Source organism: Anas acuta, chromosome 2, assembly GCF_963932015.1.
Source record: "Anas acuta chromosome 2, bAnaAcu1.1, whole genome shotgun sequence".
Classification (NCBI taxonomy): domain Eukaryota; kingdom Metazoa; phylum Chordata; class Aves; order Anseriformes; family Anatidae; genus Anas; species Anas acuta.
Window position 1 is genome coordinate 70,774,283 of NC_088980.1, and position 17,994 is coordinate 70,792,276.

At 44.4% G+C, this 17,994-nt stretch overlaps 1 protein-coding gene across 3 annotated transcripts in view; it reads left to right on the plus strand.

The window, feature by feature from the left end:
• Positions 1-1,576: 1,576 nt before the first annotated feature.
• FBXL7 (F-box and leucine rich repeat protein 7) overlaps positions 1,577-17,994 on the plus strand; it is a 187,964-nt gene continuing 171,546 nt past the window's right edge. The window contains exon 1 of one of the 3 annotated variants that reach the window (XM_068670830.1): positions 1,577-1,714. Coding sequence is in view for 2 of the 3 variants with exons in the window: in XM_068670829.1 (XP_068526930.1) it covers positions 2,172-2,208 (37 nt within the window). In the remaining variant the exon portion in view is untranslated. Of the gene's footprint in view, positions 1,715-1,846; positions 2,209-17,994 lie in introns of those variants that run through there. The other 2 variants (XM_068670829.1, XM_068670828.1) reach the window with 2 other exon arrangements.

Consider the following 17,994-nt stretch of genomic DNA (forward strand, 5'->3'; position numbering starts at 1 on the left):
TGGCTTCAGCACAGCTGGGGATGAGCATTGCCCTGCTGTGTCTGCTCAGGGGAGGATGACACGGCGGGCTCCCATTGCTGACTTGGAGGCGAGGGCTTGAGTGATGAGGTAGGCTGCTGCCCTGCAGAAAGCCATGGCTTTTTTTTTAATCTTCAAACTCTGCCTGGGTGAGTTTTTATCAAGTGTTTGGAAGGGTTTTTTCGAACCCTACAAGCCATACTGCAGGAGAAGGAATACTTTGCTGGCAGTACGTAGAGCAAATTGTAACCATGTACCGTTATCTTTTCCTGTTTTACAGATCTGAAGGCGGGATGCTTCTTCCCCATGGCCTGAAGAGGTAATGCTCAGAATGCACATTCAAAGCAGACACTTGTGTCAAAGCCTGCCTGCCTTGGCACAGGACAAAGTTGGTTTAATATTAGTGGTTAGAAATTAACCTTTGAGTCAAGAAAACTGTATTTTTAGGCTAATTCACATTGTCTTTCAAAGGAAGCTCAGATGGTAATCTAATGAGTCTGGCCCCAGAAGGAATGATTTTCCTAGTCATTCACTGATTTGTGAGAACTGAGGGATGTGTGTAGGCATCTTGAATCAGGACCAAAACTTCTTTGCAAGGAGAAGCCTTAATGACCTGTATTTGATGGGATTAGAGTATAATTAAAGTTGCCTGATGACTTCTCGGTCATTAGTGCTAACGGCACTCATTTCAGCTTCAGGTAATTAGCTCACCTCTTAATGAAAATGCATATATGTATATACACATATATATTTATTTTCAAGTTAAATACCCACAAAACTTCAGGTTTTAGAAACTTTATTCGTAATGCTGCCAGTGTTTATGTTTTAGGCTCTGCAGTTTCATATTCCATTTGCAAATGCTGACCAAGAAAGGATTTGCTCAAAATTATCTATATATTATCTATTGTCCAGTGTGTGTTGGGATATATTTTTGGGCCCCTCTCTACAAGAAGGACATGGAGGTCCTGGAGTGTGTCCAAAGAAGAGCAACAAAGCTGGTGAAGGGCCTAGAGATGATGTCTAATGAGGAGTGGCTGAGGGAGCTGGGGTTGTTTAGCTTGGTGAAAAGGAGGCTTAGGGGAGACCTTTTGCCCTCAACAACAACCCCAAAGGAGGCTGTATTGGGGTGGGGGGTCAGTCTCTGCTCCCAAGCAACAAGTGGTAGGACAAGAGGAAACGGCTGCAGGTTGTGCTAGGGGAAGTTTAGGTTGGATATTAGGAAACATTTCTTCACTGAAAGGATTGTGAGGCATCGGAACAGGCTACCCGGGGAAGTGGTGGAGTCACCACCCCTGGAGGTACTCAAAAGACATGTAGATGTGGTGCTTAGGGACAGGCTTTAATGGTGGACTTGGCAGTGTGAGGTTAAAGGTTGGATGTGATGATCCTAGAGGCCTTTTCCAACCTCAGTGAGTCTGTGACATTTACACAGACAGGCTCTCTCACACATATGAGGCTGGGGGCACACTGCGTTACAGGCACCCTCTGCTCGGGTGGTCTCCTCACACCTCCCTCTCCCGTGTGTGCCTGCCAGGCGGGCTCCCTTGTGGTGTCAGGGTGCTGCTGGGCACCCTTTATGACGGGATCCACCCCGTTAAGCGCAGTTGTCAGAGGCAGCTGGGACCCCCCAGCAGCCCGTCCCTGGAGGTGAAAGAGCACGGGAGCGCACGGGGAGCTGCAGAGGAGCCTCCCCTCGGTAATTAACGAGTTTGGGGCTGCAGGGGACCGCTAGGCGAGCTTCCCCCCGGCCCAACCTCCCCGTCTCTCCAGGCCGGGGCCGGGCCTCGCTTCCTTCCCTCCTCCCTGCCTCCCTCCTCCCTCCGTCCCGGCGGCGCTGGGAGGCGCCTGCCGCTAACAAAAGCCGGCGGCGGGGCTGCCCGGCGGCCTCCCTCCCTGCGTCCCTGCCCGGCAGCAACAAGTGGCTGGCGGCGGCTTCCCGGGGGGGAGGCAGCCGGGCTGCAAGGAGGAGGAGGAGGAGACGGAGGAGCCCCCGCGGACGGCGGCGGGGCCCCGTGGATTACAACTGGAGCCGGCCAGGAGCTGGGGGGAGCCGGGGGGCGCCGCTCCCCTGCCCATGCCCCTGCCCCTGCCCGCGGTGGCCATGGTGCGCGGCGGGCAGCGGCGGCGGCGGCGGCGGGCATGAAGCCGGCGGGATGGGCGCAGGCAACGGCAAGCAGTACGGCAGCGAGGGTGAGCCCCGGGGAAGGGGGCTGGGGGCTGGGGGGCGTTTGTTGCCGAAAAGCCTTTTGTGAAGGGCTGGCGGAGCCGTGCGGCTGCTTCCTGTCTGGGCAGAGGGGAGAGAGAAGGGGGAGAGGAGCCGCAGGCGGCTGGGGAGGGGGAGGTGGGGGTAACGCGCTGCAGCTGCCAGCGCAGCCCGGCCCCCCCAGTTTGTGTGGGGGCACCGCGGGGCCCCCCCGGTTTGTGTCGGGGTGGAGCGAGGGAAGGAGAAGCACCGCTTCTCCTACAGGCTCTGCGGTGCCTTTCCTTTGGTGCCAAGCGAGCTCCGCTTTCGGGAGAGCCGGAGGAGTCGGGCTCTTCCCGGCGTGTCCCCGTAGCAGGGCTTGGCGCACTCGGTGCCGTCGCTGGAGTAACCTCTGAGTAAATGGGGCCGGCCATTTGTGTCCCCGAGCCTTCTCGTGGATCCACGGGAACGCTTGTTTCAAAGCCTTGGGGAGGGAAGTGATGGGTTAGGGTTATCCTCCGCAGCCCAGAGCGCGGTGGAGGAGGGCTTTGTTGTGCTCAGACAGCCCGGTAGTAGCTGTGGGGAGGACTGGGGTGTTCCTAAGTAATTCCCCCCGTCCCTCCGTCCAGACTGGAGCAGAGGGCAGCTCCTGGGAAGGCTGACGGCTCCTGGCACATGTGGCAAAGTTGTTTGTGCAGTGCAGAGCATTACCTGAGTTGAAGAATAGTAGGCAGTATATTGGTTTAAAACCAACCAGTTTAAAAAAACAAAACCACAAACCACCACAATCAAGAGTGTGGCCCATGCTTTGTTTTTTCAGTCCAGGTCTCTTGTTCCACCCATCATTAGTGTGCTCTAGATCCAGGTTGCCTGGCAGCTTCTGTACAGCATCAATCACAGTGAGACTCTAGATCACTGCTGTCTTTCTGGGTGATGGGGAGGAGAGCAAATTGAAATCTCTTAAAAGGAAGCTTTTTTTTTTTTAAAAAAAAAAATAAAATATATATATATATATAAAATATAAGGTACTCTGTTTTCCCAGCTGGGGCTTTTGGTACCTTTAGCAACTGAACTACCCAATTGCCATAAAAGCTGCTTTTAACAGGATGTGATTGCGACCCCCAGTGGAAGGGTAGCACTGTCCCTACATCCAGTTCTTCTGTGCCCTAAAAGCAACATGAATAGCTGTGTTGAAGTTGATGAAGTGACACTTGTAGTTAAGTGTAGTTCAGCTTTGTGTGCTTTGTAGACTAATGTATTGCAGTGTGCTGTTTTAGGGACTGAAACCAGGTGTTTAGGGATGGAAGAAGGAGGCTCAGGGGTGACCTTATTGCTCTCTACAGGTACCTTATAGGAGGCTGTAGCGAGGTGGGGGTTGGCCTGTTCTCCCACGTGCCTGGTGACAGGACGAGGGGGAATGGGCTAAAGTTGCGCCAGGGGAGTTTTAGGTTGGATGTTAGGAAGAACTTCTTTACCGAAAGTGTTGTTAGACACTGGAACAGGCTGCCCAGGGAAGTGGTGGAGTCACCATCCCTGGAGGTCTTTAAGAGACGTTTAGATGTAGAGCTTAGGGATATGGTTTAGTGGGGACTGTTAGCGTTAGGTCAGAGGTTGGACTCGATGATCTTGGGGTCTCTTCTAACCTAGAAATTCTGTGATATGGAAGGACGTACCTTTGCTTAGCTAAAGCTGGAATCTTGCTTACTGTTTGCTGGTACCTGAACTGAGATTTCAAGAGGACAACTGAAAGTTATTTTTTTTAATGGATGTTACCTTCTAGTCTTCCCATTTGGAAGACTGTGGAAAATTTGGAATCCGTCTGCTCAAATTCCTTCTAAAATCGAAGATGAGGAGATGCATTATGGCAACTCCCACACAAGACAGCACTAGATAACATTTATTAATAGGAAATTATATTTTGCATGGATTACTACATTTTGTTATGCTTATCGGAACTAGACAGTTTTTCAAAATCACATATATGTTGTGTACATGTAAAATCTCAGGCGGGTATCCTAAGTGTTTGTGACTAATCACATAAGTTACGCTATATTTCCTTTTATTTCATTTTTGTTTTGCTTGTCCAAGGCTTTATTGAATAGAATCATATTAGAAGCTACAAATTGGCATGCTAAGTAGACAAGAGAGCTGGATGTTTGAGTAGTCTAAAATAATTTGTTGTCAGAGTCTGAGTGAATAGTTCCTGGCACCTCTGATAAGTATATCTGTTTTCCACAGATATAACTTAATTCTGAGACAGGAGAAAACTGGATCATGGCCAATCTTGAAAGTCAATAGAATCGCTTCTCTGGAAATTCACAAAGTACAAGTGGGGTATGAGCACAACTCTTATTTTCAAATGGAAAAAACAAATTGTAGAATACCGAATCTTGTCTACAGGAATTTACCTGGCTTTTAGAGTAAACTATTAAATATAGTTTATTTTGCTAGTCATCACTCAGTCTTTTCAAATATTTTCTTAAGGGAGATGGCTTATGAGAGCTTGTTTCCCTAGAAAAATACAGACCTTGAGAGTTTAGGCTTATCATAGCGTGCGGTAGATCCTGACTGAAGTGTTCATGCTTGAAGCCAGTCCTTGTGAATGCGTCCAGCAGTCAGGTTTCAGCGGCGTGACTGCAGCCAACAGGTTACCAGAGCAAGAAATCCCTTTGAGCACGGAGCAGTTGCAGTTGAGCATGGCTTGCACCTTCGTGAGGGTACTTGTTGAAGGTACTTGTCCTTTGCTTTCTTGCCCTAGGGATAAATCCTTCACCTTTCTGTCACTGGTGTAATTCTCTGCCTGATTTTTAGGTAAGCAGAGATCTGCCAAGCTTATGTCTGATAGTGGAAGGAGCAGCCTGTTGTTGTCGCAGCTATCAAAATCCAGTTTTTATATTCAAGGATTTCTGTTTAGAATATATTTGTGAGGAGAGTCGCAGCTGAATAAGTAAGGCATGATTCATCGCCACAGATGAGGAGGCTGAACTGCACTACCTTTAACAGCTGCCGAGTTGATTAGACACCTCGGCAGCTGCTGTCTGCTTTCTGTAACCCTTCTGGGCACCTCAATAGCTTCATGTGTGCTCAGCGGGGGTCTGGGCCGGAGTCTGGCTGCAGGGCCCGGTGCAGAGTGGGGAGCGGCTGAAATCCTCCTGCTTTCTTTGGGAAGAGGGCACCGAGCGCTGACCTTACAACCTGAGACATTTTTGCAGCTGAAAAGAGGGAGGGGAGGAATTAAAAACTGCAGGTTTCTGTTTTGTGGGGAAGTTGGGTTTGTGAGATGAGCCCGAAGAGCAGGCTCTGTGTGCCCGCACCTCCAAAGGAAGCTGTGGTGTATGGGTGGAATGCCAGGCTTCGGAATAATGACTCTTATTAATAACTCTTCAGTGCTTGTCCTCTTCCCAAGTGACTTCTGCATTGGACTGTTTGTAGATAAACCTGACAAGCAATGCACATCAGGTCTGAACAGCAGTGTAACATGGTGGGTTTGTGCTAGAGAAGCTCTGTTAGTGATGGGTAGGGTATTTTATTGGAAGAGTGAATTTGTAACAGTGTGTCAGATTATATTGATGGCTTGTGTTGGTTGTTAGAACCTGAGGGGCATCACAGGGTATTTTAATGAGGGTAAGGGAATGGAAAAAACAGTAAGTCAGTTTGTATTGGAATAATTAACTATGAAATTGTGACCTCCCCTCTGAGGTGTCTTCTCTGTGCAACCAGGGCAGTTCCTGAGCCTGGTATTTAACTTTTTTCCACCCCATGAGTTCATAGGCTGACGTGAAGAGTTCAGTTAGGTGCTAAGTGTTTCCATGGCTGTGCAGTTTATCCCTGCTTTGTTTTGATGTCTGAGTTGCAGTTACACACAAACACCTGATGTGAAGCCTAGCACGTAGCTCTCAGCACTGTCCTGCTTGCTGATCCATCCTTCCTCAGGAGATCTGTTGAGGTGCTGCTCTTGCCATTCGTGGATAAGTGTTTTTGTCCCGACTTGGCTTCTCGTCTCTTACACCTCCCCAGTGTGTGATCGCTGCTGTTGAACCCTAACACCCTCCGTAGGGCTGCTGTGAATATCACGGTGCCGCTCAGTGGTGCTTCTTGCATTGTGCTTGCTTGTCGTACTGCACTCGGTCAGGGCTGGTTCCTGCATTTTACCTGTGGCCGTTTTGCTCTTCTGGGATTCAGGGAGTGAAAGGTTTTGTCTCTTAACAGCAAGATTTTGACAGGAAAGATAGCCAAATTCAAAATGTCAGTCCTGTAAGCAGCACTGATTTATTTTTTTTTAAATAGTGAATTCCCAGAGCTTCTGCTCTGACAGTGGCCAACTGCTGCCAACCTAAAGTAACGTCTGTGAAAGCTGCTTATGATATGACTTTTTTAATGCAACTTTCAACTGAACGGCACAAAAGGATTGTGTTTCGGTGTTTACTCAGTTTGTCTCCAGAAAGAAAATCTGCTCGAAGCTGTGTGCTCACGTTACTGCTGCTTCTCCAGATTTCACAGTGGTGGGGTGCATGCTGCAGTCAAATGAGCTGCTGCCCTGTTTCCAGTTTCTTATAATACAGTGTTTTCTTAAACTGAAATTCTGTGTCTGTGCGTGCATGTGTGTTTATACACACATGCACAAAAGGTAAAATATTTGTGGTGGATCCAGGCTTTCAAGTTGCTAATGTTACCTGCAGCTTTCTAGAAAGTAACAGTGGCTTGTGTGTGTTGTTTCATAAACTGCTGCTCATTTCTTAAAATCCTTCTAGGAGGAAGGCTGGGTCTTACATCTGTTAAAAATAACAAATAAAAGATAGCACTGGGCTGAAACAACCACCCTAGAGTACAGTTGGCTAAAGTAACTGGGTGCTATTTCTTTTTGTATGTTTGCAAAGATAAAAAATATTGTTTGGGTGCTAGTGGAAGGCTTGAATGAACTTTGGAGCTGATCCGCAAAGGTAGCAGGAGCCCAAGATTTGCACGTCCTAGTCATTCTTTATCTGCTCCCCACAGGTGAGGAGGGAAAGGAGGGTGCTGTGGCACCTCTTGTAGTCTTGTCAAGCTTGTCCTTCTCCCAGACTGAACTTCATAAAATCCTAGCTGAAGCTGATGCTGTCATATTACTTGTGGAAAAACATTGACATGCATTCAGAATTGGCTATGTGCTTTTAAGTCTTAAGTTTCTACTCAAAAAATCTCCTCAGAGAACTTAGGTTTTTGGCATTTTCAGTACTTCAGCTACTTGTGGATTCCTTGCTTCTGCTAACAATTCCTAACTAGGAGTTGGTTTGGTTCTTTGTGGGCATTGTTTGTGTTAGGGAAGTGATTGGCAGAAGGCAGGGGATCACACTTGAAGGCTGAAATGAAGGAGTGGTTTATTTCTGCTCTTTGTATTGTAGCAAGCTATGCCAGTATTCTTCCATACAGGATGTGCTTTGTCACATTGGGGCAACCTTAAGGAGTAAAAACCCTTCAGAGCTTTAAAAGTGGGTGGTGGGTTTTCAGCAGAATGTGCTCCTCCTTCATACGAAAGTGAAACGTGCAGCACTTCCTAGGAATACAGATGTTCAACGTGTGACTGGATAGATGTGCTATTTAGGGTGAGTGCTGGTAGTACTGCTCTAGGTAACCTCAGGGAGAAGTGTTTAGTTCTGTCTGAATGTCCTGCACTTCAGCTGCAGGTCTGCCCGTGTGTCTTGCAGCAAAGATAGCATGTTAAGGACAATTTTACAAGATCTCCTTGGAGGAGCTGAAGCATGGAGGAGGTGCTGTGATCTTGAAGTTACGTGCTGTAGATCACTAAAGAAGTTCCCATTATCCTGGATTGCAGCCCTTATGTGCTTGCCAGTGTGGTGTTTGTAGGTGTCTGCTCATACAAAGGAGAACTTAGCGGAGACCATGGCCATTCTTCTGAAGAAGTTAGCAAAGTCTGTGTATTGACCAAAGGAAGGGTTTCGCTTCCAAGAAACTCTAAAGCAGAAGCAAGCAGAACCTGTCTCTGTTGACTGGAGAAATGCTCTTAGGTATCTTCTATCAGGAGGTGTGAGGAAGTGCTGCTGTTGTGGCCGTGCCACATAGGCTGAATTGTAGGAGAGCTTGGAAAGTGCGCAGTTCAAAGTAGTGCCCTAAGGGAAGACTTGAGTTAGCTGTGTTTGACTGGATATCGAAAGCTTCAGCTTGGTACCAGTAGCCAAGCTCAACAACAGTCATTTCTTCATGGAATAGGTCTCCACACCCTACATAGTTTTGTGACTTCTGCCTTAAACAAGTAAATGTGGAGAGAAACTCGCTGGTTATTTTTTCATGTGCATTTTCCCTAAGCCACCAAGTTGAAATCTATGTTCTAAGGCTGTATTGCCATGCAAATTGATGTTTAACACGTGGGTCCATATGTTAACTGCATAAAATTGCAGGAGTCAGCATGGCATTGGGAATGTTTTTCCTTCCTGTGCTCAGCTGGACTGCTGGCTGAAAATGTAACCCCAGATTTTTTTCTCTCCTCCTTTTAAGCAGAGGAATATCAGGTGTGGAGTTGATCTTAGAGGATCTTTGTTCAGTGCTGTGAGCTTGTTCTAACACATCTGTTCTGAGATTCGATGCGTGAAAAAAATGTAATGGTTATAGCAACTTGCCTTCAGAAAGGGGTGAGGTAGTGACTCCTTAGAGCCCAGGAGTCATGCGGTTAGACTTATGTTGCCATCATATCCTTGTTCCAGTAGTGTTCATGTTAGCATGGTGCTTAACCTGGAGCTCAGTGCTGCAAAGCATTAGTGGCATGCTGTGGCAGTAAATCCTTCCGAAGAACCTTCCTGGAGTAAAGAGAGAAACAGGAAGCTCTCGTTCGTGCTTGTGTTCTGAATCAGGAAATTCCTGTCTACAATGCACAGATTTGTCATATCAACATCTTAAATCATGTGATGCTTTTCTTTCTCAGGGATTTGTGCACAAATGTGTACGCTAGCTGAAGGAATACTATGTTGAAGCTTTCTGAAAGCACATGCTTACTTGGAGGACAGGGCTCTAATAATCTTTTCCAGTGAATGTATTCTAAAACTCTTCTTCCTCAATTTTCTTCTTTGTTCCTCCAAGCATGCTAATGAAATTTGGAGGTGATAGACTATGAAAGGAGCAGCTCAGGTGTCTTGTTTTAAGAAACAAAAAATATCAGGAAAAGCTGGAAAAGTTGATATAGCATCAATAACAGCTAGCTAAGAAGAACCGCTTTTAATCAAGAGTCAAACAGTCATGTATGGCAGTGAAAGAAGATGTTGGAGCAAGTCTAGTTGTCACATTAGACATGTAGTCTTGCCTGTATGGGAAGCTCACACTTGTGTGGCTGCCTGTACTCTGAAGCAAACTGTCTGTTTAAGGCTCTCGTGTTCGTTACCAGATTGCATACTCTGCGTGTGACTGGATGGGATGGAGGGGCTTAAGAGTTTTTTTTTTTTTTTCTTAAATTGTGTAAAGAATTACTTGAACTAGTATTTCAATTAACTTCTGTCCTTGTGAGGCTGTAAAGCTATTGTGAGAGCTGATGAACAGAAAGTGCATGCATTTGAGGGTTACTTACAGTGCTCATGAGTGCTTATCATGAAATATGTCATTGCTTTCTCACTGTGCAGTGATGGTAGTACTTGATCTAACTCACTGCTGGAGTGCAAGGCTAAAGACAACAGCTGGTTGCCAACAGAAGGACTGAACAGATGATCTTTTCTGTAGTACCTAGTAAAAGCTTATTTCTGCTCTCCGTTTTCCATTTGCCTTTTCTCTGACAGTTTATAAGGAAATTGCTTGTGGCATCAACATAACTTTTTTTTTTTCTTAGACTAAGATGATGGAAACAATAAGCTATTGCTGAAATATGTGGTGAAAATTGTTGATATTATACTACTACGACTCATGCTTTTAGAATTTTTGGAACCTCAGGATTTACTAAAAGAGGTATAAATAAAAGCCTCAGAGCAGAGGGATCTCGGTTCCAGTTAGCAGTGCTAGCATTAAGTTGAAACTAACAATATGCTCTTGTACGTCAAGAAGATCTAGTAGTTGACCTTCCTTCTTGAGTTCATGTTTGATTGTGCTCTTTTGTAGCCAACAAGCTTGAGGGCCCTCATCTGTTTTTTAGCAGGGTTTGAGTACTTAGGTGCTCCTGCTGCAGAGCCTCTTGCCGAGGAATTGTTTTCTTCTCTGGATCGTTAGAGTACCAGCGAGGATCAGTACAGGCAGTAAAATTACATTAAGACATTTTCCAATCAACTCCTGGCCGTATCTTGATGTACACTTTAAAGCCTGAAGCGTGCAGACTCTCAGATTGGAAATAACATCTCCAGAGATGTCTGACCCAAGTATTTTACACATTGACAAGACCCCTACCTGAGCCTTCTCTTCTCCAGGCTCAACTGTCCCGTGTCTCAGGTTCTCCTTCCTTGTCAGATGCTCCAAACCCTTCGCTGTGCTGGAGCAAGTCTCTCCTGTACTGGGGGCCCCGCACTAGGCCCAGCACTCCAGGTATGGCCTCAGCAGCGCTGAGGAGAGGGGAAGGATCACCTCCCTCCACCTGCTGGTAACGCTCCCACTAGTTCAGCCCGGGATACTGCTGGCGTTTTTGCTATGAGGATGCATTGCTGACTTTATGTTCAACTTGGTGTCTACCAGGTCCTTCTCTGTCAAGCTGCTTTCCAGCTGGTTATACCTCCCAGGATGCAGGACCCTGCATTTCCTTTTGTTGAACTAACTTTGAATCTCTCTTTGGCCCATTTTTCATCCTGTTGAGGTCTGTCTGAATGGCAGCAACCCTTCGGTGTATCGATTGCACCTCCTGGTTTAGTATCATGGCAAACTTTCTGAGGGTGCCTTCTGTCCCATCATCCAGATCACCACGAGTGACTGGGCTCCGGGTGTACTTCATGCTGCTCCTCACCACTGTTTGAGCTTGGCAGCATCCATCATTTTTCAGTCCGTCTTGCTGTCCATTTAGGCTGTCTATACTTGATGAGTTTATCTATGAAGATGTAGGGGAAACCAGTTGGTGAGTCTTACTAAAGTCAGAGGAAAATACATCTGCTGTACTCCTCTTGTCTATGGAGCCAGTTATTTGACTGTGAAAGTCCATCGGCTTAGGCATGAATTTCCCTTGTAAATACATGCTCATGACTTCTGGTCGCCTTCTTGACTTTAATATCTTTGGAAACAGTTCCAGAAAGCTCTGTTACTTTCCTAGGCCTAAGGTGAGGCTGGACAGCCTATGGTCCCCCAGGCTGTGCTCCTTTGCCTTGTTGAAGATGGGACTGCCTTTTGCTTACACCCAGTCCTCAAGAACCTTTCCTACTTGCGATGATATTTCTAAGATAGTTAATAGGATTTTGCCACAGCATTAGCCAATTCTCTCAGTGCTGAGAGGTGCATCCAGTCAGGTCTCACGGATTTGTGTCTGTTCAGGTTGTTTAAATGTTCTCCAACTCCATCCTCCTCTACTTGTACTGGCTGCTTGCATTTACAGAGGGTGCTGCCAGGCTTTCAGAAGGAGTGTTCAACTATAGCAAGTCCTGGCAAGTGCTAAGGCTGACTCAAAGTAGCTGATTATCTCTAAAATTGCTCTGTAAACTTGTGTCTGCAGCCGGTTTGGAGGTTTTTGGCTGTAATTTATTTTTACATTATTAGGGTAAAAAGAAAGCCATCCTTTCCACTGTTAAAAGGAACTTGCACTTCAGACTGACTTTTTTTTCTCTGTGCAGAGAACAGGTAAAGTGAAAGTTTCTTCTAAGACTTGTGGTGGTAGAATCTGGCTCTGTTTTTGTTGTTGTTCCTGGCAGTGTGAATGGCCTTCAGGAAAAGCTGCTTCTAAGTTTTCCCTGTTTTAGAAGTAATAACTAGCCCAGATTCATGTGTTTTACTGTCCTAGAAAGTGGAGATCATTGCTTTAATGAAGAAGTTACTTCTGCATTAGTCATGGTAGGAAAAAAATTCTGCAGTTCTCAAGTTCTTCATAGCCATGACTTCATTGAATCCTGGTAGAAATACTGGACAGTAATCCTGCTGGAGTCAAGATTTGCTTCTCTCCACGTATTCTGGTATTGGATCAAAAAAAAAAAAAGACTGTTTAAATTATGATGATGTGTAGGTAACTTTCAAATTTAGAAGCAGCAGCATATTTTTCCATAACCGAAATTTTTAAGTTTTCCGCTAAAACCAAATGAGCAAAAAGAGTCATTATGAGAGGATGCGGTTAAGGAGATCCTTTTCAGCTTAGTGTTTTCCATTTAAACTTGAAGTTGTGCACAACACAAAAGAGCAAGTTTGGGGTATTGGTATGTTATGCTACTTGGCAATGGAATTTACATTTTGATTTTAGTACCAAAAAGCTACCTTTAGGTTTAGTTCACTTGGTATTCTCAATTCCTTGAACACTTGTTATTTGTGGTAGGGGAGGTAACCTTCCAGTGAGATGGAAGGGTGGATGTCCTATTATGCCATAACAAAGTCTCTGAAGGTCATTGGGATCAGGACTACACCCAGTGCCTGACTTGAGGTTCAGACACGAAAAATGTCACCCTTAAATTCTTTCAAAACAGATTTTCTTTGCATTAGTGTGTGTATAGAGTCTACAGTGTAGTCTGATGCGAACTTTTCATTGGCACTCTGTAGGCAGGGGCAGAGTATTTTGCTTATGTCTTCATTTCTCTTGGGAAATTATTGCTATTTATTCTTCTGCGGGTGTACTCCTTGTTGCGCTATTTGGTAGTATTTATGGGGAAACATGAATGCTTGTTGTGGGTGTTTTTCTTCTCTTGCCAGGAACTGCTGGAACAAAGGTGAATGTGAAACTTCCTCTCCCTCAAACAATTACTGATCTTTCCAGCTTTGCCTCTGGTTCCGAGTGGCTGCATGTGGTTTTTCTCACCTCTGAGAAAGTTCCCAACTGTGAATGGGTTTACAGCTTATCGAGGAGCAAGACAGGAACCGGGAGTTAGCGGAAGGGTTAGTTTCTGCTTGGTTGTCTATGGATTTATTGATTTAGGTATTGTGTTTTAATGTAGTTCTTTGACAGCGATGTCGTTTGCTTCTCACCGTGGAAGCCTGCAGAATGCCGAGCTGTATTTCTGTCTCCGGCAGCTGAGCTGGAATCACTGCCCACCACCTTAAAACTGAACGTGTCTCGCTAGCTGTGGGCCAGCAAGCTAGGTGGAGTGAAACAACCCTGTTGCTTACCGGCACTGAGCACAGGAAGAAATGTTGGCAGCAGAAGGTGGGCAAAAGTGAGTGCCACAGACTTTCTCCTTTCTGGGTTTCCTGCTTCATTTGCCAGGTCTCATTTGCTGTTTAAAAAATTCATGCCTTTCTGTGGATAAGATCTCCTGCTTCCCCCTGCCAACCACCACGTCCTTCACTGAAGTGTAGGGTTTCTTAATTAAGTCCCTACATGAGCAGCAGCATTCCTAGAAAGTGAAGTTCAGCTTCCATAGGATTAGCGTCTAAACCAGAACAAGCCTGGTCAGACACAGGAGCCTTTCAAGCAGGAGTGCTGGCAGTTAGTGACTCTGTGGTTTGTCTGTTTGTCCCTTTTAAGCACTGATTAATCCTATCCATGTTTTCCTCGATTTTCTTCCTAATTCAGGTATCAGCACTTGGCTGAAGGGGAGGTGGTAGGTAGGATGCAGAGGCTGGTCTTCCTGTGAGCTGAGCCATACAATTAACTGGCTTGTTTCTAAGGATAGCCATCCATGGTTTTGAGTAACTGTGGGAGGAAATGTAAGACAAATTGTGAAGGATTCTGAAAATTTAGGAGGTATTTTGGAGCCAAGGCTGGGTTTTTAACTGTGCACTTGAAGAGGAGAAGAATCCTTACACATTCTTGCTTTAACCCTGTAAATGCTGGCTGGCTCGTGGATAGCAAGTGGAGTGTGGACAAAATCCCCACATAACCAGTAGAACTCATTCTTCTAAGCATCTCTTTTGATAGTTAAACAAATCCCCTATTTACCAAGGTCTGGAAGTGGTGGTTCTTAGACTGGAGAGACACTCCAGTGGCTGCTGGCTCACTCTCAGAAGCAACCATTTGGACATGATGAGTAAAGTTCTTTGTTTTCCATGCTGAAGTATTTCAGTGGGTAGTGCTCTCCAGAAACAACGACAACAGTCTAGCACAAAAGTTTCCTGTACCAAACAGGAGAGACCAAGCTCCCTCATTGATAAGAAATAATCTAGCCCTGTAGTCCCGGGTGGCTGGTCAGGAAGCCTGTCTAATGTGGCCAGGTAAGGAAGGGCAGGGTGAGGGCAAGGGTGGTGTCCCTGGAGCTCCTAAGTCTTTGACACATCCTTAACTCGTAGGCAGCACAGCCAAATTTAAGCAATTGTGCTGTATTTTTTGAGTCATACCTGACAAATCTGCTTTTGGTCTCTGTGTTTGTAACGTGTACCAATGTTAGAGGCACAGGATGATCGATGTGAGAGCTCAAAGGCAAGTTCAAAGAATTCTCATAGTTATTGATTGCTAATCTGCTTTGATTTAGTGCGCTCTCCAGAAACTGTAACACAGTATGCAATGATGCTCTGTCACACCTTTGCATTCAACACTTTCAAACTGCTCCTGGAGCCCTCCACAATTCGTTTTCATCTCTCTTGAGCTTTACTTTTCTACAGAAGCAAAAAATACGCATAGTTTCATCTAAATCGTTTTTGCGGGCGCTATACTTCACCCAGTTGGGATTTGATCTGTTTGGGTTTCTGTAGTGTCTAATGAAAAAATCTTTTTGGTTAAAAGCAAGAAGAGCTGTTAGGTATTTATGGTCCATCATCAATTCGGATGCATGTTGCAAGTAAAGACGATCGATACCTTAAGTCAAGTAGGGTTGTAGGAGAACTGGGGACTTATGTTTTGCTGACAACAGCTGGATGCCAGAACTAAGGCTAACAGAACTGTTCCGCCTCCTGTCCCCCACTAGACAAATGGGAGGTACTCTAAGTTCATATGAAGATAAAGATAACTCTTCCCCATCATTTATTGTGTTGTAACAATATACACTGGTCCAATCTCGTGATTTTTTGTAAGGCTTTTTTCTCAAGTCTACAGAAAAAGAAAAAGGAACTTTCAAGAAAAAGTTCAATATAATCTCAAATACAGATTTCAGAGTCTTGTGAATCTTACAGCTAAAAACACAGAGGTGTGGTTGCAACAGAAAGGGTATGTATGTGTCGAAGGTTAAGTATTTTTTTCTGGACTATGCAAGGGATGTCCCTGCTAGATTCCTGACGAAGTGAAATTAACAGAAATACTGCCTGAGCGAGTATCTTACAGATAGGAGGTCAGCCTGTTTCACAAGTGAATTATCAAGTGAACCAGGATGTTCCTATCTTTGACTATGTGTATGCCTGGATGATAGAAAATGTTGGAGGATTAGCAAATGACATCAAATGTTCTTTGCCACAGCAATTTTGAAGTAGAATTTGCTTCAGTTTGAAGAATGGGACCTTATCTCTTGGTATGGCTGAGTCTATTTTGTCGCAAACGAGAGACTGCTTTTTTCAGATGAATACCTTTTTTTAAAAAGGATCTAACTTTTTCTTCTGATTCAACCTTCAAGATGGACCTATGAAAAGATTCAAAAAATAGCATGTTAAGGTACCTTAATTTTTAATTCTTGAGTTTAGGTTTTAAGTTTACCTGCCAGCAGCTAAAGTCCTTTCTTAATGATACTGGGAGTAATGTGGGTAATACATTTTGGACTTCTGCAAAGCTGTGTGACAGAGACTAGAGATACCTGAACAAAAAAAACTCTTTAGGAAACTAACCTTAAAGTTTGAAGTTCTAAAAGGTCAATATATATATTGATATTGTGCATTCACAGCATCCTGTGTTGATGTTCTGTCCTTTTAGTTTAATAGTACAGTATTTATAAGAAATTGCATTCACAACTTTCTTCAAGCCCCTAGTTCTTTTCAGCATACCTGCTAAATTAACATAACTTACAAAATTTGAAGCCACAGACATTCCAAATATCAGAATACTCAGTGCTTTGACTTTGAGGAGTTAAGGTTGACAATATGATTTTGAGTGTTCTGTGATCAGTTTTGACTTTTGCGATATGAAATGGATGGCTTGTGTTTGAAATACTTAATTTGAGTAATAGAATGGTGTCTTATTTTTTAATAAAATGCAATAATATCCTGATAGGGACACTCAGACATACTGAGTTGTGCATTATGGGTCTGTGGGGGGAGAGACACAGCACAAGTGATAGAAGAACAAAATGTGTTGAGGAGGCTGGAAACCAGACTCAGTACTTTCCTTGAGACTGTCTATCCCACATCAGTTACACAGGAAAGTCATTAAGTTCTGGCTGTCTTCTGAAATGCATCAGCTGAGTCCTGATAATTCTAGTTGCCAGCAGACCAGAAACCAACTAATTGCCTTTTCTGTAAACAGTTTACCATAATGTATTTGGTATTCAGCAGAGAAGGAAAGGAAAAGATATGCCCTCTGACTTTTCTTATGTGAAATCGAGTAACAGAGAAGGCATGGCAAAATCTGTGCTTTCCAACAGATGAATTTTAATTAGACTCTGAAGGGCTTTATGTAGGGTGTTTGTCTCTTCACCAGTGTTTCTTGGTTTTTAAACAAGTTGATTTCATCCCGCACCAAAGCAGAGTGGAAAAAAGGCAGCATTAAAAGCTCTTAGAATATCTTTATTAAAAGCAGAATGTGACTGTCATTCCAATGCATACAAACAATGCTAACACTAATTGTTTTGCACTAAGATATGTTAATGCAGTGGATTTAATCGACCCAGTGAACCATGAGAGCCATAGTCTTTTTATGTAGGCCTATCCTCTTTGGAAAGTTGTGGGTTAAAAATATTTCACTGATGTAATGTGTTCCTTGTTTGCTGCTCTTGTGATGGAGATGAGATGAGACACCAGATGTAATAAGCTGAGTATTCCCCTGGGACTTCTTGGTGGGGTGTTTTGCAATGATGGAGACAGGGATGCTGCATCTGGGCAGTGGCAGAGTGACTCCTACATTGTGGAGCTGTATGTACAATTGTAGCTTTTGTGGGCTTAAACAAATCTGTAGTTCTCTTCCATTGGCTGAAGAACTGACTTTCATCTTTCTTTTCCCAATATGTGGAATGAGTTAGAGTAGCTTAGTATTATCTTTCCTGTTTGGTTGTGGTCCAAGAGACCTCAAGGATCTGGCACATCAGACAGTCCTGAAGTGTTTTTATCTAAGTTGGAAAGAGTTGCATCAGTTTAATTTCTCTCATCTGAGCAGATCATATCAGTTGTGAGAGGTAAATGAACTTTTCTTATCTTATGATTTTTAGTTACTTTGCCACTTGCACGAAGATTTATTCTGAAGTATAATGGTTTTATGCTTTGATAACGTTATATGAGTGGAGAACACCATTTAGATAAGTGACAAAAGCTTGCAAAAAGCTTGTTGTTTTGCTTGTGTGTGTGTGTATATATATACGTACATATGAAAGCTTGCCACTTTGATTTACTTCCTCTGCTACCTTGATATGTGAACTGCTAAAGCTCTGGAGTTAAGATGAGGTAGGAAAGACGTCACTTTTCCAGGTAGGGCTTTCAATGTTTGAATGATGCTGGAAAAAAAAAAAGTAAAGAATCCACGCAGAAGTTCTCAAAGGAATTTGAGTGTGTGTTCTTGGGTCAAATCTGATACTGCTGTTTCAAGACCTGGCTCTCAAATTGTCTGTTTGCAGCTGAAAGCAGATGTCAATCTAAGGATGAATCTGGACTCACCTGACTATATTTTGAGAGTCAGACATCACTGGCTGTCTCTGATTCTTAGA